Source organism: Gambusia affinis, linkage group LG23, assembly GCF_019740435.1.
Source record: "Gambusia affinis linkage group LG23, SWU_Gaff_1.0, whole genome shotgun sequence".
Classification (NCBI taxonomy): Eukaryota; Metazoa; Chordata; class Actinopteri; order Cyprinodontiformes; family Poeciliidae; genus Gambusia; species Gambusia affinis.
The window spans coordinates 13,826,063-13,846,839 of NC_057890.1; the positions used below are offsets into that span (position 1 = coordinate 13,826,063).

Sequence of the window (20,777 nt, forward strand, 5' to 3'; positions counted from 1 at the left end):
TGTTCAATTCCAACTTTTTGTGCTGAAATCCAATTTTTTTGTTTTGTTTGCATGGTCATATTACCAGTTAAACCCCAAACCGACCCGCATGCGCAGAAGATCGATTTTAAAGTTAATTCTGCAATTGGAGACAATAATATTGTCACAAGATCATAGCAACACGAAGCAAGCTAAGAAAAATAAAACACAACGGCTTTTTGTGGAGCATCGAACACAACTTCTGTAGAGAAATCTGTAGTCAGAGCCAAGAGAGCCGACTTAGTCCCACATATGGAAGTGGCACAGATCAGAATTTTTGGGAGGTGAAAAAGTCTCATATCGTCACATCTGACTTATCATTAGGCATTGAGTCACACATTAAGACCATTTCCCGTTCTTGTTTCAACATTTCCAAACTATGACATATAGTCTCCAGAGTTGACCTAGAGAAAAAAAGTCGTGTTTTTGGGTCATTATATTAGTTTCCGGACTACTGTAATGCTTCTTCAAGTCTCCAATTTCACGTTGGTAATCCAAACCAAAGACAGCAGCCAGACTTTTTCCCCAAATCCAGTAAATTCAGCCACATCACTGGTTCTATATTCACTACAGTTATTGTGTTGAAATTCCGACGTCTCTTCTCCATTTCCATTCACCTGTTTACATTATCGACCTCTAGACTCTGCTTATTCTGTTCCTTCCTCGCATTACCTCTATTGACCTTTACTATTTATATAATGAAGCCAGTTCTCACTTTTTCTCTCTATTGTATTATTTCCGACAGCTCTAGCACCCCCTGGTGGCAGCTAAGCGTGTCAACAGAAAGACAAGCCACACCAGTGATTTTAGCCAATTTATTTAGAACAAATTATTGAGGTACACAGGTGGTTGCACATGGGGATAAATGGGAAAAGGATTTGTATGAACAACCACAGCAAACAATTGTAGAATCGATTAAATGGGTACCTCAATAAAAATAAATGACAATGCATTTCATTGAACTGATCCAAACTTGTTTCCCCCGAATGGATTTTTTCAGACAAATATAAAACACAGTAAAGGCTTTTTATTTTTAACTAGCACCAGATCTGAAAATTAGCCATTTTAAAGTAGACTGGAGGCACTTTAAAAATCAGTGGAATCTGGTTGGTGGATTTATTAACATACAGGAAAAAAAAAAAAAGGAAAAAAAAGTGAAACCCGTCCGACGATTTAGGAGTGAAGTCATTCTGTGTGATGCGACATGTGATGAGGTAATGTGAGATGGCCTCTCGCTGTGTCTATCCGATTAATTATCCTGAGGTACATAAGAAGCAGCAAGAATATTGACAGAACGAAGATAGAACAAAGATTACAACGATTAAAACAATAAATGAATAAAACATGCTGATCAAAACAGATTTCCAGTCCCGCACCAAACTGCTCCTTTTCCCTCTGGTACATTGACAGAGAAAAGCAGACTTTTTACATACACGACATATTAAAATATAGCAGCACACAAGTGAATGACAATAAGGCATTTTTGTGTAAGACTAGAAAAGAAAAAGCTTAATAGCAGCAAAGAATGTCGTAGATTATTTCTTTTTTACTTTGGAAAAAACATATAAAAGCATTAAACATGCTCAACCTTAAAGCATTTTTTTAAAACAATTTGGCTTTTCTTTTTTTTTTTGCACATCGAAAAAGGCATCAGAACAAACGAGAAACAGTTTCGGGTTTAAAATGTCACATGGATTTCAAGCATTTTTGTCGGTTATTTACACGAGTCAAATGGGCACCTTTGAAAGAAACTGCAGATCAGAAATAAGAAATAAACACAAAACAGAAGGATGTAACTATTAGATCTAATGGAATGGGTCTAAATCTGGAAATGGAATAAATTCAAGTTTAGGATGATACAAGCCCACTGATGTCTACCTGTGGCTTGCCTTGATTTATAAACTTTTACACTAGGAGGGTGATTTTTATAAGTTTACTCACCAATTGAGGCAAAGCATTCAAAACAACATGCTTCACCCCATGGGAATCCAGCCCAGAAAAACCCAAATAACTTAAAAGAAAAAGATAGAATAAAAACAAATGACCCCTCCGAACTTGTCCTCACAAACCATCCCCTTACCGAAACTTAAGGAGTGTGTTTTAAAAGTGCATTGATATCGTTCCACGTCGCCCTCTCTACAAAAGGCCCAATGGTGTAATTGATAACAGGAGAAAAACCCCAAAAACGACATTTCGCCGATTTTCTGCAAAACAAAAATCCTGCAGAAACATCATAAAGCTTAAAAAAAAATCCTCCTTGCTTTCTCTTTCACACCACATTCTGCTCACTTTTCAACCACTTTCCTCTTGCTTTCGACTCTCCTTTCCAACAAACCGCTCAGCCTCTAAAACCTTGAAGAACTTGCAAAAACTTATTTTTTAAAAACTCTTTCATCAATGCTAACCCCTTCTGAGCTATTTAAACACTCCTAAATGTGCTTGAACACAACATCAACAACAGCAACAACAACGTGGCTTTGGTGAATTCAAACGCCACTCCATGGAGTCAACAGCAGCGACTGCTCCGGACCACAAACCTGTTTCATTTCTCCTCCGTGAGCAGGCCCAGCCCACTCCGAGCCAGCACCTCTCTGCATAAATAATAAGCAGTGCTACAGGTGCACAGTATGATAGAGGGAGCCGCTAGCTACGGTAGCGCTCCTCTGGTTTAATTACTGCTATATGGAATTCCAAATAAAGGAAAACTCTTGTAAATCGATAACTACTACTCACTAAAGCTGGTTAAAGAGTTATAAATGCTGGCTAAATATACATCATTCGGTATATCTTATACATTTATGCAATTTTCAAGTATGAAAAAATATTTTCAGGTTTTTGGAACCTAAGGCACTATCAAGTCTTCAACAATTATTCGTCCGTTTCTTTTCTTAAATAGCTAGAGACGTGTACAAAAAAGGTGAAAAAAGACCCAAACCAGGTGTGAATGGGGCAAAAAAAAAAAAAAAGGAGAAAAACTACAAATTTCTTAGTTTCTAAAAGTTCATAGATTGTCGCACCATCGCTGAAGGGGGCAACTTAAAATAGATACTGGCAGTTAATGCCCCCTCTCTCCCTCCAGCGTCTCGCTCCTGTCAGTTCATTGGTAAACAGGCACGCGGCGGCCGAGTCAGGCGGCGATGGGAGCTCATAAGTTGACGTCGCGCACGTCCGTGGGGGTGCTCGACTGATCCTGCTGCTCCCTGGACTTGCTGCCACCTCTGACGGCGCTGTCGGGTCCATACTGCTGGCCCTGCTGCAGGCTGGAGGCCAGCACACGCTCGATTTGCTCCTGGCACGCCCTCAAACAGTCCTGCAACGGCAAGAAACGTAGAAATTGGTTAATTCAAATTCAAAAATGCTTCCTAAAGGGAAATTAAATGTCGCTGTGACTCAGATTAACTCAAAGAGTTATTGTTGATAGTGGTGGCTGTGAGCAGGAAGGTTCTGCTGTAGCAGTCTGTATTACAGCAAATTTTAAGAAGCCTCTGACTAAAGACAAAGCAAAATAAAATAAAAGATGAAATTGAGAAAACATTTTTGTTAACTGAAATAAATAAAAACGGAAATTAATAGGGAAAACTAACTGGAACTAAAACATACTAAAATTCTACATAATATCCTTTGTTTCTGTACATTTTAATTTATTTATTAGCTTCGTGAACTGGTGTGAAATAAAATTCTTTTCCCAAAACAAACAGTTTATGTCAGCTACTCCTCCTGGCGGCATTTACGCTAGTCCACAAAAAGTTTGGCGAAAACACCAGGCAGCTGGTTGTTCAACAATAATTCAATTAATTTTTTGAAAATTGTTTCTTCTGTTGAGGATTACCCAATTCACGAATCGACCTTTTTCAATTCTGCACCTACAAAATTAACCAAAGTAGGAAAAAATTAAAAACTACTACAATAACTAAAATAATAATAATAAATACAATCAAGCAAATACACTCTAAAAATTAATATAAACTAACTGAATTAGACAAAATTCACAACTACATTAAAAACCCAAACTAATGTGATCCTAGTTTCAACTCACTATTAAATAATATAATTTATTACCGTTATTAATAAAGTGAGGCGTGCTACACATTTAACTAAAATGGAACAAAAATGTCTCACAAATATAATAAATACTCATTACATTGAAACAAACCAATCATTTTATGGTAAATGACCTTTCTGCTCAAATTAAATCCTTCACACAGTATAACTTCTACTACAAACGTCTGAATTCAAGAAAGTTGTGAAAGAAATATCTAAAAAAAAATAATTCTAATCATGATATAAAACAAGAGAAATTTCGTCTGATTTCACTTCAGACAATGAGAAAAAAGAAACGTATCCGTCTTATTATTAGGTGTATGAAAGCATCAAACGTTGGATTGCATTTTTATTGTGAACTATTAAACACTTTCAAGGATTTTTTTTTTTACAGAAATCAAGAATTTTCCAGGCCTTGAAAACACCTAATTGAGATAAACTGGAGTGCAAAGCTGGAAGAGAAATATCTAAAAAGGCTTAGAAGTGACAATGCGTGTAAGAGGTGCTTCAGCTAAATGAAGTGCACACCACACTTTTCAGATTTGTAAAAAGAAAAAGAAAAAAAAGACAATGTAGCGTTCGTTTCATGATTATGTACAACTCAAGTGTTGCTCTGTCACATCAAATCCCAACAAAAAATACAGAAAAGGGGTTAAAAATGTAAAAATAAAATAAAACCTTGTGCTTTCAAATATTTAAGATAAAATAAAGATGATTAAAGACGGCTCTGTGGTTCTCAACACCTGTTCAGTTAAATGGGTGTTATTTTGCTCCATTTGTCATGCGAGTTCAACCTATTTATTCACATGCTTGGCATACCGGAGGGGAATTATATGTGTTGAGGTAGGTGGTCCATCATGACCAGAACAATGAGTACCAGCGAACTCTGAACACCAGCAGAGCCGCGATCGAGACGCGGCGGCACAGGAATGACCCACAACGCCACGCACGAGAAAACCAGGGAAAGTCAGGGACCGGAGAGAGAGCTGAAACCGAAACAGAGGATGAAAGGAAAAATAAACGAACAAACAAAAGAATGAATGAAAGAAAGAACAAAAAATGAACGAATTAAAGGAAACGAAGCAAGGAAGGACAAACAAAGAAGGAACAACAGAGGAACAAAGGACAAAAATAAGACAGACGAAAGAAGAACGAATGAACGAAGGAAGGAATGAAGGAAAGAAGAAACAAACGAACAAAAAAGAACAAACGAAGAATGAATGAACGAAAAAAGGAATGAACAAACAAACAAAACAGACGAACAAAGAAATCACGAACGAAGAAGGAAAGTATAAACGAAGAGTGAAGGAAACAACAAAAACAACGAAGGACAAACGAAGGAAGAACGACTGAAGAAGAAACGCACAAACAAAAACAAAAGAACAAACAAAAAAAAGTTCGAATGAAGGAGGAACAAATGAAGGAAGAATGAATCAAGAAAGGATGAAAGAACGAACAAAGGAGGAAGGAATGAAAAAAGAACATACAAACGAACAAACAAAGAAAATTCGAACGAAGGAGAAACAAATGAATGAAGAAAGAACGAATAAAAAAGGATGAACAGGCAAACAGAATAAAAGAAAAAAAGGACAAAAGGAGAGAAGAAAACAAATAGAAAGAAGAGTTAAAGAAAAGAAAGAACCGAGGAAAAAACAAAGGACGAAGAATGTACAAAAGAACAAAAAGGGGAAGAAACAAAAGAAGAAAGAAAGAGGAATAAAAGAAAGACAGAAAGAACAAATAAGATGAGCAGAAGTAAACGTGAGCGTCTCGTTCCTCCAGTACTTTGGGTTTACAGCGGGCTCAGTCCCATGTGGAGGCCTAGAGGAAATGGCTTTGACCCAGTGAACTTTGACCCCTCACAGATTGGGCCTAAAACAGAACGCAGGACAGTGGGACCGGATGTTTTAGGAAAACCTCTGCTATGAAAGAAGATCCTTTCTGCGTCGTCCGCGCCTCGCCTCCTGCTGCAGGTCTGAAGATGTGGGAGGTCTGAACCCTTAAAGAACGAGCCGAAGCTCGCAAAAGAGAAGAAAGGCCAGCATTCCTTTAAAACGCACCAATAATTGGAACCCGATGGGCTGCAGTCGGGGGCGCTTGTTATGACGGCGGTGATGGGGGGCCCACGTAACCATAGCAACCCAACCACAAGCTTGGAGACAACAACGTTTGTGTTGATTTTAACACTGTTTAGAGCCTATCGCCAAATATTATTGGAATAAAACAATGTGGCAGCTTAGAGAGACGGCTGCAGAAAACTGATATCTGATTAAAACCTCAACAAGCAATTCATAAACACCAGAGCCGCCCATTCATTAAGGTTAAAAACAACGGAGAGATCACAGTCACTCAAAGGATGAACCATCAAAAAGAAAGGACAAAAAAGAACAAAAAGAAAAATCAGAATGATAGAAAGAAAGGATGAAAAAACAGAAAGAAAGGAAGAGAGGAAGAAAAGCTTAAAATAAGGATAAAAAGAACAAAGAAAAAAACCAAAAAGACAAAAACCATACAAAAGATAAAATAAGGATAAAAAACAAAAAAAAAAACGACAGAAAGAAAGGCTTAACAAAAAGGATGGAAAGAAAATGGAAAACCAAAACGAAAGGATGAAAAACCAAAAGGGTGAAAGGATGAAAGAAAGATCCAAAAGAACAAAATGAGTGAAAGAAAGGACTAAAGGAAAAACAACCAAAAACTAAAAAGTAAGAGCAAAAGAACAGGATGAAAGAACAATGGACAAAAGAAAGAAAGGACGAAGAAGGACGGAACAAGATATGATGAAAGGTAGGAGAAAAAATACTAAAACAGGACAAAAGAAACAAAGATAGAAACAAATGACAAAGAAAGAATGGACGAAAGAAAAAGGGAAAGCAGAAAGAAGGACAAAGAAACAAACTGAGGACGAACTGTTGGATGGACAAAAAGACAGATTTCTGGAGGACAAAGTGGACGGACGACAGAAAAGTCCACCAGATGGATTGGTGAACGTCTGACTGAATAAAACCCGGAAATTGGTCAAATAAAAACCCGAACCTTCAGAGACGGCATAAAAAACACGACATGGTCTTGATTACTGCCCAAAACTTTAGCTGAACGAGGTTAAAGAAAAGAGTTTCTCTGCTCAGATTCACAGAACGACGACCGTTTGGACAACGTTCACCCACCGAGGACGGTTTTATTTTATGTTTTCGCCTTCATTGCAAACATGTTCCTCCACCAGGAGGGGTCCACAGCTAAAGAGGGAGGCATGCAAAGAAACTGCATGCGTCCCACCACAAGAATGTGGGCTCTGAGTTTTAAGAAGACATTCCCCCAGCCGCTGCTCTTTATAGCAGCAGTCTGGCTGCCCGACCAGAACCAGAACGCTCTCTCTTTCTCTCTCTCTCTCCATGAAGAGCAAATCGCTTCAGTCTGCTGCGACTCAAGTCGTCACTGTTGTTTACTGAAGACTCTTTTATGCTGCTTGCGTGCGATATTGCAATCCCAGCTAATAACTGTTGTGTTGGTGCGACGCTTACCACTTCAGTGTTGGTGATCTTGGCCAGCAGGTCAGTCAGGTTGTCCCGACTCAGCCTCTGGTCGCTGTGGTCCAGCTGGAGGCCGCAGATCGCAGCCGCCATGCTGCCGGTGGCGATCATGGAAGGAGGGTTCATGGCGAGACGGTCGTCTGTCAAGGAAAGGTGTTTGAATGAAAGCGCAGCAGGTGGAAGTGATGCAGTCACAGGGCTGGACGATAAATCGACCAACCCGCTACCGGGGTTTCCATTATTCAGATTCACCACAAAAACAAGATTTTGCAAAGTTTCTGTGGTCTGGTTTCTAGTGAAAACATCTTGGAACACTTGAAATAAGACAAAACTAACTCACAAGTAACTTTTCAACAAGAAATTCAAGCTTGCCACAAGTCAATAATTCCTGGATATTTATGAGAAGTACTAGATAATTTACCCATGTTATAAGTTAAGTAATCTGGAGCTCTGCTTGGGTTGCTAGGTGACGGGGTGGGGTTGCTAGGTAACGCCGCACCGCCTGCTGATTTACTGTTTTTGACACCAACATTGACTTCTTGCCAATGAGCTAGTACTTTTTCATCAATATTAAGACTTGACTAAAAACAAGCTCTTATATCTTGATGAAAAGTTTCCTACAAGTTAGTTTTGTCTTGTTTCTAGTGTACTAAGATATTTGCACTAGAAACTGGACCAAAAATACTTGGTAAAATGTTGTTTTTGCAGTGTTGATTAAAGAGTCAATCTAAAGTTGGTTGATCTTATCAATAATTTGATAAGCGACTATTTTCTTAAAAAAAAAAAAAGATTGCTTGTATGAAGGGCTTCTAAAATCTTTCCATAACATAAAGGGCTACGATTTTCATAATTTGCTAAATAAAAAAATAAACATTATGAAACTCAAATAGTTTGTTAAGTGTTTATATTTCCACCAAGAACCACATAAAATACAATTTTACAACGACTCTGGACCATTTCCGCCATCTTTGTTTCTGTATCAACTGGCTCCACTTAAGGATGACCAATGGTGCCCTCTACTGGATGGTGGCCAAATTACAACACTAACAGAAAGTAACGGGCGTTATTAGTTAATCAATTGGAACAAATTTTAATCTAATAAACAATTGATCTACAATTAATCATAATTTGATTAATTATTTGGATTCCGAGTTTAAAATGAGTGATGTCAGCACGCCCAAGGCAGCCATCTTGTTTCACAACCGTGTTTTACAGCTTGTATTTTTTTGGCTCTAAATTCAGGTCAACTTTAGGACTAAAATTGACCTTTTTTTTTATTAAGACATTAACTGAAGCGGAACATCATAATATTACAAGAATACTGTAATAAAGTTGTAATTTACAAATTAAGTATTAATTTGAAAAGCATGAAAAATAATTTTAAAAAAATAACATGAGGAATGTTGAGTTATGTTTTGCTATCAGTTTTACAGATACGGAAATACTTCATCTTTTAGCATCAGCATCAACTTATTATCAGCAACAGGACTTTAAAGTGAAAAGAAAAATCCACCGGGTTGGTCACGTCAAATCCTGATAACTTTCTCAAAGATTTTTTCTCATTAAAACAAATTTTTTACAGTTTTTCTGGTAAACATACGTCTTTATTTTGCTAATATTATGGCTACATTCTCATAATCAAACATAAATTTCCTAGTAACCGTCGTCCAACTCACAGAAGGGATGATGGAAATAAAAGTAACTTTTTGAGAATATTTTCTGTCTTTAGTAATTTCTTTTTTTAGAAAAGAAAGCAAGAAGTTTTCATTTTTACCCGTATCCCCCATGCTCTGCAACTGCATCATCTCCGATGCGCAGGCTCCCGATTTTTCCCACAGTCTGGATTTCAACAGACGCAGCTAAAACAAACCTGTGTGGGTTTTCCTTCTTAGAAACCTCCGCTCTGATTGCAAAAGCAGAGCAGGAATTTCTCCCACTCGCTGTGCAATGAGCTCCAGGCATGACTCCCCTGAGTCCACATGCAAGTCTGAGAAACTTTGACTAAAGCAGACCTGGTTGGATGAAGTGAAAACCCTTCTCAGCTCATTCAAACCTGAAACGATTTAAAGTTTCTCTTATGCAATCCTGAACCCTCCGACTCAGTACAAATACAGATGTTCTGCAAAAGTTTTGTTAGAGAATAAACAGCATCACAAAACAATAAATAAAACTTTTTTGGGTTATTTTCTAGAGAAAATATCTTCATACACTTGGAATAAGACAAAACTAACTTACAAGTAGCTTTTCAGAGCTAGATTTAAGTAAATAATTCGAGCACTAGTTCCACTTTTATTTTTTGAAGAAAGGAAACTTATAAATTTACACAATATCCACTTATTTTTGACAGAATTTTATTTCTATTTTTAGAATTTCAAATAAAAATGAACATAAAGGAGATTCAATGTTCTATTTTTGTGGGATGGAAAATGAAATAAATAAAAAAAATAAAATAAAATATTCTCATTTTATTCTCATTCTTTGTGGAAATACATGTAAATATTACAGAAAAAATTTGTAACTATTAAGGATTTGTTGTTACATCAATGTTTTAAAACATAAAGTGATTATTTAAAATATTTTTATTTTAAGTTATTAAGTGTCATTGTGAGCTGTGTAGATACTTCGGTATGATAGTGGCAGAATCATGAGCTCTAATTGTTGATGTACTGATCTCAAAAATATCCAAAACAAACGCACATTTTTATCTGCAAATAATTTAAAAACCATGATAAAAGTGCATCGAGGTTTTGGTTGAAATGTGAGAGAACGCGAGAGGTCAAAGGGTGTGAACAGTCGTGCATTGCTCTGTAACTATCTGATGTTCGCACCTGCAGGTCAGCAGTTTTCTTACTTCTTGTTTCCATTTCTGTGAACTAAGTGCAGATGCAAATTTAAGGCAGCCCAATACCTGCAGCAGAACAGGTCAAGAGAAGTTTTTCTAAAGTCCCGATGGGTTTAATTAAACCGTCCAGTCCAGCTGTCCATAAAGGAGGAGCTGCAACCAATATAAGAATAACATCTCCATTCTGTATAAAACTCCAAACATTTACATTACAGCTGAACCGCAGCAGGCTTCCCCTTTTTTCCCCCCACTGCGGCTGCTTTGTGCTTTGATACGAGCAGCTGCTTATGAATAGCAGAAGCAACCGCTGAAACACACCCAAATGCATAAAGAAGTGACACAGAAAGCTGTGCAGAGCCGAGCGGGCATGAGACTCATTAAAAGAGACGCTGACGTTTGTGAAGGATTTTATCGCACCCAGGTGACCTTCCTTGTTTTGTTTCCTTCATCGAATTAGCTGCAGAGGCCGTCTTGTGACATACCCTTCATATTATGCCTATTAGATGATCATGAAGTAGCATTTCTTTTCAGGATATGAAAATATTAGAGGGATTCCCAGTATAGACAACAGGAATCCCATGAAAGTATAAAGGAAAAGCCTAAGGGGGGACGTTTTCTCCCCGCAGCTTTCAGAGTTTATTTTGGACATGAGGCCAGGATGGGCGGAGGAAGGAAGATCAGCCTGACTCTTTAAACCTGGAAGCTTCCCTGTCAACAAACAACACAGGATGGCCAGAGCTGGAGCAGATCTAGTGAAATAATTACAATCCCAGCACAGATCAGATATTAACGGAGAAACACGGACAAACGCTTTAAGTGGCTGTGAAGAAGAACAAGGCGGAGGATTAATCAGCCTGCAGAGACGAGAGTTGTCACAGATGACTCACTCCAGGAGAATGTCTGGATGTGTGGGAATATTCTGGCAGCAAACTGAGCGTGGAAACGAGTGAGAAATAAAAAGCAACGGAGAGGAGGGTACCTGTGGCACAAAGGGCGATGAATGTCAGCGTGTGTTTGCAGACCATCGCCTGCTTGTCTTTGGGAAGGGGCAGCCGGCGCATGATGTGCTCTATGAAATCATTGGGGATGACCGAGGCCATGTTCCACTTCAACTTCCCCAGGACGACCAGTTCCCACTCCTAAAGCATTAAAAAACACAAAACAGTCAGTTAAAGGTGACACACTGTGAACAGGTTAGTTTAGGCCTATGGGCAAAAAAAACAAATTTGTTATATTTTTGCACAAACTAATTCTTATAAATGAGCTTTTTGCACACTCACACATGAAAATATTTCCAAATAGATGTTACTTTACAGCAGTGTTTCTCAAATAGAGCCTCGCGCCCCTGGGGGGGCGCGAGGCTCCATCAAGGGGGGCGCGTTTGACCTCGGGGAACATGCTTTTTTATTTTTTTATTTTGATTTTTTTGACTGTCCTAGAATAAAGTGCAATTGCACCTCCACTACATTAGGGGGCAGTGGCGCTCTCATTGGCAGAGTGTGCGCAGGGAGCATTTGCTCGGTGGTGTAGGGGTTTGCGCCTTTGCACATAGTATGAGTATGAAGTGTAGACACGAAGTGTAGCAGACCCTCAAGTGACACCATGGAAAAATATTTAACAGGAATTAGAAGACAGGCGAAGAGAGACAGAGATAAAGAGACAAACGAAAGTCTTCCTAAAGCTAAGACGAGGAAATATGACGAAGCGTATGTAGCGTTTGGCTTCACTGTGACTACGGTGGGAGACGAAGAAAGACCGGTGTGCTTACTGTTGGCAGCGGACAGCATGAAGCCGAATAAATTAAGGCGTCACTTAAATACATTACACCCCAATCACGCTGATTGGGGTGTAATGTATTTAATGTGTAATGTAATGTAGCCATTAATCCAGACATCATCTTTGATTAAAAAAAATCAGCACAGATTATTTTATATATTTTTGTTTTGCAGGTTAAAGTTTTTTTTAAATATTGTGCTCCTGAGTTAATGTTGTTGATCAGTTTAAATGCATTGTTATTTATCGATTTTATGTAATTTTATTTTTCAGTATCATATGGTTTGACATGGTCAGTCAAAAAATGTTAATAGTTTAATCAAGGATTTCATTTTATTTTTGAATTTCAGATGCACTTTAAATCTTTTCTGTTACAGTTAATAAAACTATTATTTGTGGTAAGTCGATCCATATTTCTTTCTTTTTATATTCTCTTATATGTTAATAAGTATGCAGTGTTATGCAGAGGTGTACTTATAACAGTTTTATTGACAGTGATAGTATTAATAGTCACAGGGGCTTGGGGGGGGCCGCGAGATGTTTTCTTCTTCCTAGGGGGGGCATGACAGAAAATAATTGAGAAGCACTGCTTTACAGCCATACATCTTTAAAAAGCAGAAGTGGAGCCTCCTGCACAACAAGTAAAAATGTGGCAAGTGGTTTCTGGACGGTAAGTCAACAACAAAACACTTGTCTTTTCCAGCAGCCATTGTGCAATGCAAACAATACTAATAGATTGACCCTGGAATAATTGTGATAAAAAATGATACTATTGTTTCAATGGTAATGGCAAAATAATGCAAGACTTTAATATACTTTAATATTATAGAGAACACAACACTGGAATTGGAAGACATTTTAAATATTCAAAATGAGATGCAATAACCTAAAACAACAAAATAAAATGTAAATAAAAACACAATAGAAGCCATAAACAAAAAAGCATTATGACATTTCTGTAATAATAACTATCTACAATAACTGAAGAATTTTGAATTAATGTCTTACATTTTACACTTAATTTTCCTTTGGGATAAATAAAGTATTTTTGAGTTGAAAAATTCTCCTTCAAAAAATATAAAAAAATCATCAGAATAGATATAATCAAGCTCATTTAATTACTCATCAATAGCTTAACTGTTTTTTCAGCGTTAAAACCAACTGACCAAACATGCTCAAGATCTGCTTGGGTTGCTAGGTGATGGGGTGTGGTTGCTAGGTGATGGCGCAGTGCCTACCGACTTGTGACATTACATTCCGAAGGTTTTTGACACCAAAAAACATCAACTTATTGCCACCAAAATGGCTGGATGCTTTATTTTTAAGTGCTTGGGCTGTTCTTACACTTTGGAAGTTTTTACACTTCCAAACGGAAATGTAAAAACGTTCAAAATGTGAATTTTGCATTATATGACCCCTTTAAAAACTGTAATTCTAGACAAAATCCACCCAGTCGGGCTCCAGTGGCGTGCTGCCATGACTTCATTGACCATGGAAAAGATCACAGCCAGTCCTTATTCCCAGAGGAAATAGCTCTGTAAGATGAGTAACATTTCTTCATTTTATCTCTCCTCACTGTGTCTTATTTTCTGCATGCCTTTCTCATTCCTTGCATCCTTTGTGTTCATATCGCCGGCATGTGACGAGCTCTGCCCTGCTTAGAGGCCCTGCCAATGAGACAGCAAGCGCCGAGCTTCCTGTCACAAGCCTCGAGGAGCTACAACGAGTTCACACTGCACAGGCAACAGTCGGTCTTTGTAGCAGCAAAACAGGTCGACGCATTCTCACCTTTTAATTTCCTGTGTTTCCGCTCTACTGTGCTCTAAGATGAAAGATTTACCAACCTTTCAATCATCTCTTTAACTTTCAGTATCAATATTAGAAATGGACCATTAATTATTGTCTTGTGTTTTCAAAAGTTTACCACTGTTATGGTATATTAACGCTATATGTTTATATTAAAATCACTTTCTTCAAAGACTACGATTAAACCACTTTAAAACCATTTTAAAAGAGTCAGAAGATGATGTCATAGGTCAGCAAGCTTCTGATTGGTTAATTTGTAACTTAAATGGACGTCTACTTGTTGAAGTTTTTTAAAATTTTTTCTGGTATTAGTGGTCTTCATTAATCAGGGTTCACATCAGTTTGCCTAGAAAGTCTGGTTCGTTTGGGGAAGTATGAACGCACAATCAAATTCTGATGCAGACCAAAAAACAAACTCTAGTTCGACTAAAATCCTAGGGCTCAGTTCAATTAAAGTGAACTCTGATGCGGTTCAAATGCATATATGAATGCCAAGTGGACCGGAGACCCCTCCAAAAGCAGGAAGTGGACTAAAGCACAGGGAATTCTGGGTAAAAGAACCAAAGCAAATGCACTAGTCTAGCGCTAGTTGGCAGGATATCTTGTGGTCTTTTAGCAGAAACAAATAGAAATCCTACAACCACTAAAAATGTATGCTACTTTATTTTTGTTTGCATTTCTTCAAGAAGGAAAACCATAATCTACTGATTTTTGATTCCTGCAACAAGACTGTTACTGGTATAAACAACATACTAAAGTCCAGCCATTATGCCATTAAGATTACTGTATTAAACCAAAGGAGTGAATATGGACCACAGAGCAACCAGCGCTTTCCCTCTGTGACCTGTAGGTGCACACTGCTGGTCAACTGGCTGAAAGAAGGCTACTGCACTTTCAGTATTCTTACAAAACATAAAAATGGCTTTCCAACTAAAGGAAAGCCACATAAACACTTTCATTAATGTAATGCGGTTTTAAAATTACGCTTAGCAAACTGCAAGAACAGAAAAGCTGCACCGATACAATATTAATGTCTGTATCGATCCCAATATTTAAAACAATTCTAGTTTGTATTTGAGTGTGCTGTTCTGGTGTAAAGTTATCAAATACATCTTTGTTTCAGTACATTTATCTCTGTGCTTAAAAAAATTAACATCGCACAAATTCAGCACAATTTTCTGTATCAGATCAGTATCAGCCGATACTAAACCTCAGATATCGGTATCGAAAGTGGAAAAAGTGGATCGGTGCATCATAAAGAAAAGCAGAACAGCTAAAAACAACTACTGTTTTATTAGCAGTAAAAAATAGAAAAATAGAAATAAATTTATGTGGTATAAACAGAATAAACAGTTGGAGGTTAATCACCAACACTTCAAAATCCAATATGGCTTCCATGTTTATAAAACACAGTGAAAGTGGCTCGAATAAGAGTCACCTCTGATCATTTATGGCTGATTGTTAAATTAGCTGCTTGCGTTGTTTGGCTGTAGATTGAGTAAACTAGAATAATTAGCTTGGTGTGTTAAATGTTAAAAGCTTTAATGTTTCCATGAAAACAGCTAGCTGAGTGCAAAACACCGTCACAAGACAGAACAAGCTTTCAGGAATGTCTTGATGTAGCAGTTTATTATGTTTGAATGTGCTAAATGTAAAAACAAAAATATCTATCTTTCTTTCCTTTATTAGTCTGAAGGCCAAATATCTAAAAGCTGGCAGACATCTTCAGACATTTACAACCAAGATGGCTAATTAGCAGCACAAGCCAAAGGAAAATATTTTAATTTAATTTGCTGAAATCAGAACTAGAAACTACACAGCTAACTCCAAATAAAACTACTCGACATTTAAACATGGTGATGATCAGAAGCAGATACGTGTGACTTGTAACTTCCCCTACGGTGAAACAAATCCCCTACAAACCAAACGTAGTAAGCAGTGAAACCCCGAAATAAGGCGGGGGCCGTCCCCGCTGGCGCACTTCCAAAAGCGTTTTTGTCACCTCGGACGCCGGTAACCATTCACATTTGCGTGGGTTTCCTGTGCATAACCCAAATCTTACGTGCTTACATGAAAAGAAAGATCAGTGACTGCAAGAGCAGCAGCAGATTTTGCTGTTGGTGTTCTCATTTCCTGAGCACTAAAAACAGCTCAGATGATCTCCACCATCTCCTAAAGGCCATTTTCTTGTTGAAAATAGTCCCTACATGCAAAACAAAAAATTAAACAAAAAAAATCTATTGTGTTAAAATAAAACTATAAAAACAGCAAAAACAGAGAGCACTACAATGATAAAACTGTTATATTGCACTGTTGGCACTAGATGGCATCACACGCCTCTGCAGTCTGCATGAATACACAGCACAGATGTGGCTGTGTTGCAGTTTCACTTGTGATGAAAATTGGATGCTTCCTGTGAGACTAATTCAGCCATTAACATTAAATAATCCTCCAAAAAAAGAATGTGACGCTGCATTTTTAAAGGCTCACATGAATGCATGGATGAATGAATGAATGAAACCTTGGTTCTTACCAGCAGCTCTCGGGGTGTAATGGAGTTGTCTGTGTACACGCAGAGCTTTTCCGCTGATGGCGGCCTGCAGTCCTTCAGCTTGGCGGCCAGGAAGATGCACACAGCTCCCAAGAGCTGCAAAAGGTTTTTTCTTGTAGGCATCACTGCTAAGAATCTGTCCAAATAATTAATGGCTAAAGGGAAGACGTCTTGGTTGGTGTTTTCCTCTTCACAAACCTGGAATGACAGGAATTTAGCAGAGAAGAAACTTAGAAGGGCTTTTTCTAAGACAAACCCAGCTGAATTAAATTTAGTGTTGACTACTCTAAAAGAAAACAAACTGGGTTTAAATATTAGAAGGTTAATGATATCTTAAAAATGTAACAAATGCTGCAGTGAAGTTGTGTGACAGACTTAGGGTTTGGTCTGAAAGTCAAGTCGCTTTTCATTCTCTAATCAAAGTGTAAGTCAGATTACTTCCACTAGGGGCAAACTTAAAGATATTGGTTGCTTTAAATGTTTCCTGCTTAAAAACTCAAAACAAGTTGTTACAAATGGTGAACATATCCCGAAAAAAAATGAATCAGAGCAAAGACTCATGTCTTCAAGAAGAAAAACAACAACAACTATATATATCTATCTATATATATATATATATGTATATATATATATATATGAATAAATAAATTCTATGTTAAAAACTGATATTTTCTGGGCAAATATTTCCCCAGTACTGATACAGATAAAAAAAACAAAAACCAATCGGGACTTGCTGAAACTTTAACATATAAAGTAATTGATCCAGTTTTTGATGAACTTCAAACTTTATATTTTGATATGCTTTGTGAGCCCAATCAGAATATATGCAAAAAGTGACGTCACAGGTTGAAGAACATTCATTACTAAGAAAATGGGCCATTTCTTTGGTGTTGCTTGATATTTATTGCTTTAGATATAAAAAGATTCAATCTAATTTTAATTTTTCATAGTTCGTATTTGACCACACAAAAAAAACAGAAAGCAAAATTTTTAATTGATCATTCTGCATTTAAAAAAAATGTTTTAAGTGTTATTACTGATTTCTAACGAGAACATGTAGTAATAAAATATGCATGGCCTATTCACAAATAGGTTTGAAGAGGACTTGCATGTAGATGAGTGGGGTATTTTCTATTTCAAAGTTAAATCGCTTATTTCCACACCATTTTACTGAATGAAAGGCAGAAAAAGTTCAAGCAAATTAGCTCAGTAGGAAGTCATTCTGCAACCCCCTTCTCGTTTTTCAAATCCTCTTCCTCATTGTCGATTTCTCCATTAATAAAAACTCTGATGGATAAATTCTTCAAAAGCCTTTTAGATGCAAATAAAACACTCAATCAAATTGTTTCCGACGGTCGAATCGAATGAAAGTTGAATAAAAACGACATATTTCTGTTCAGAAAACTGAAAGCGGCTCTGCCTGCTTCATGGCTTGCAGCTTGAGTCACTTTTAAAAATTCGTAATAATTAGTGAACATGGAAAATACCAGATTTTCGATTATGTAAATTAAGACAAACTCTTGAGCTGTCGTTTGAGCTCGGTATGAAGCAAAAATTTCCAACACTGTGGCTATAAACTAATGTAAATAAGTAGCTAAGCACATTGAGGCTGATTTTTCTGGAATTTCCGACTCCCCCACGCCTTTGGTGAGTCACCCTCATTCAATTGTAAAACAGGTTAACAGCAAGAACAGCTATTCTTTGAACCGCATCTCTGTTTTTCAAGCCACATTTAGCTAAAACATGCAAATAAACGCTACAGAAGTTAGCTAAACTTTGAAGTTCCCACCAACCTCGTGCATCCAGCCTGCAACCATTCTCCTCATATAAGGCTGAATGTCCTTCTGGACCCGCTGGAAATACGAACACTGAGGTAAAAAACTGTCCTCAATAGTTAATAAACTCTGCAGCACTCTATCATCATAGAGGATGTTTGGGTCAGGCTGGGCTTTCACGGCTGTGTCCGACTCCAGGCAATACAGCTCCATGACTAAGGCCCCCTTTCTGCTCTTCCACCGCTTTTCTCCTGCTTTTGTGTGATTAAAGTGATAGAAATAAAAAATAATAATAAATAAATATTGTTATAATAACTTCGTCAGCCGACCGGAGCAGCAGAAGTCCCCGAGACGAAGCATGAGGCTGAGGCAACGAGGTTCTCTCCCGACCTGCTGCCTCTCGGGTCTGCTCCTTCCTCCAGGCAGAGGACGCAGCTACAGCGACGCACAACTTCCGGAGACGCCTTCAAAGTAAAACACGTGTACAGGATATCCGGTCTTATGAAAAAATAAAATAAAAGCAAATCAAGATACACAAAAAACAACATCTAATAAAGTTAAAAACAATAAAGCAAAAATAAAATAAACATAATAAATAAATAAATTATTTTATGCACATATCAGTAAATAAATTGAACAAAAACGTAGCAAAAATAAATAATTTTTATTTCTAAGCACCTTTCTTGACACTGGGTCACCTCCCATAATTTAAACACAAAAACAATATTAAAAGACAACAAAAAATAATAAAATAGAATTTAAATAAGCTGCAATTATCCATAAATAACAATAGTACATAATAATAATAAATAGTAAAAAAAAAAAAAATTAAATAATATAAAATACAAAAAATAAAAACACAGTAATAGATACAATAAAATGCAAAATAAGGGGAAAAACAGAAAAAAAATCTGTTTTGGTGTAAAAATACAATACAATACCAATTGAAATAAAAATTCCCATTTTAATCTAAAAAATATGCCAATATTTAGATTATTATAATTTTTGAAATAATCTCAATGATATTTCTTGGTAAAATGGACTGGTGACATGTTCAAAGTGTACCCTGCCTCTCATCTAATAACCAATGGAGATCGACACAATTTTAAAAAAATAAAACACAGTGATCCTACTAAGTTATACATGTATATATGTTTACATGTAAAACTCAGTTATATCTATTCATAATTCCAGGAGACCAATATGACCTAAAATGTTCTGTTTTTAAACTCCAACAGGACAGAAGTTGTTGTCAATTGACAGGACTGTTAGTCTGTTACTTTCTCTATGAGATAATAAATTGGCTTTCAGTAATAATGTAAAGAACCTCTGTGGTATTTTTGAACATGAACATTTTCAGTTTCATGTTCTCTCTGTTTTCTTCTCTTGTAACCTTTGTCATACTTTCCAGGCGACACATTAATGTACGGCTTCTATAGATGATAAACTTGGCCTTATTTTTCAGTGCTTAACCGTGTCTAAGGCGCATATTAGCTACGACTTAATGTAAATGCTTCAAAATATTTGGCACTATTTAAATAAATGGAACTGAAATAAGATACACACTGTAAAACTGTATTTACATAATTTATTTAACAAACAAGACACAAACCACCTGAATCATGTTGCTGCTGCAGGTATCAGAGTTTTTAAGTGCCTGGCAGCCATATTTGTTTATAATGGAAAAACTTTGACTTCCCAAGATGGAGTTCCAACTTTCAGTGTGATCTCAGTTGAAGTCCAAAAAGAAACTCAGAAATTTTAGCACAAAAAAATACAAACAAATTGTAGTTTTTTTTTCAGTATTCAGTCCAGCATGGCTATTAATGTACAGGTGACAGTATCTCTGATGTTGGTTTGTATCTCATTAAATCATTTAAACGCCACCTATGACGCTCAACACGTCTCTACACTGTTTGAATCCATAAAATACAAAGGAACACATTGCTACCGCTGGGTTTGGAACAAGAGTTGTAAATAAAACACAATTAAGTTGGATCTGGCTGTCCAGTACCTAGTATATACGCAGTTGCCAATTTAACCATGTTAGCAGTCTACTTTTAGCAATACAACCAGTGACAGTGCTCCTCCCTACATGGATTCTGTGAGGTACAATTTCTGATAAAATCCATCAAAAATATGTGAAGTAACTGTTGCAGACATCAGTACATTTTATGTGTGGCAGCCATATTGGATTTTGAGTTAGTGCAGGTGAAAAATGTTCAACTTCCCAACAACAAATTCCAATTCTTCCCATTACAGGTGATTTTTCCAACTTACAACTCAGAAATTTTGACTTCCAGGTACAAAAGGAACACTTCTCACTCATTTCAATCTGCAACGGATCCTTATTGATAAACTGAGGTAGTAGCAACAGATTAAACTGTTAATTGGCTTTTTTGTTGATTTGTAACTCCATAAATCGTTGCTGTGACTGTACC

General features: G+C 37.1%; 1 protein-coding gene across 1 annotated transcript; it reads right to left on the bottom strand.

Moving 5' to 3' along the window:
* Positions 1 to 818: 818 nt before the first annotated feature.
* ccnd2b (cyclin D2, b) lies at positions 819 to 18,774 on the bottom strand. The gene is made up of 5 exons (XM_044107790.1): positions 18,355 to 18,774; positions 16,544 to 16,759; positions 11,411 to 11,570; positions 7,581 to 7,729; positions 819 to 3,328 (listed from the first exon to the last, which is right to left on the bottom strand). Exons 1-5 carry the CDS (start codon positions 18,547 to 18,549, stop codon positions 3,164 to 3,166), a joined length of 885 nt encoding a protein of 294 aa, XP_043963725.1. The 5' UTR covers positions 18,550 to 18,774; the 3' UTR covers positions 819 to 3,163.
* Between the last annotated feature and the right edge of the window lie 2,003 nt (positions 18,775 to 20,777).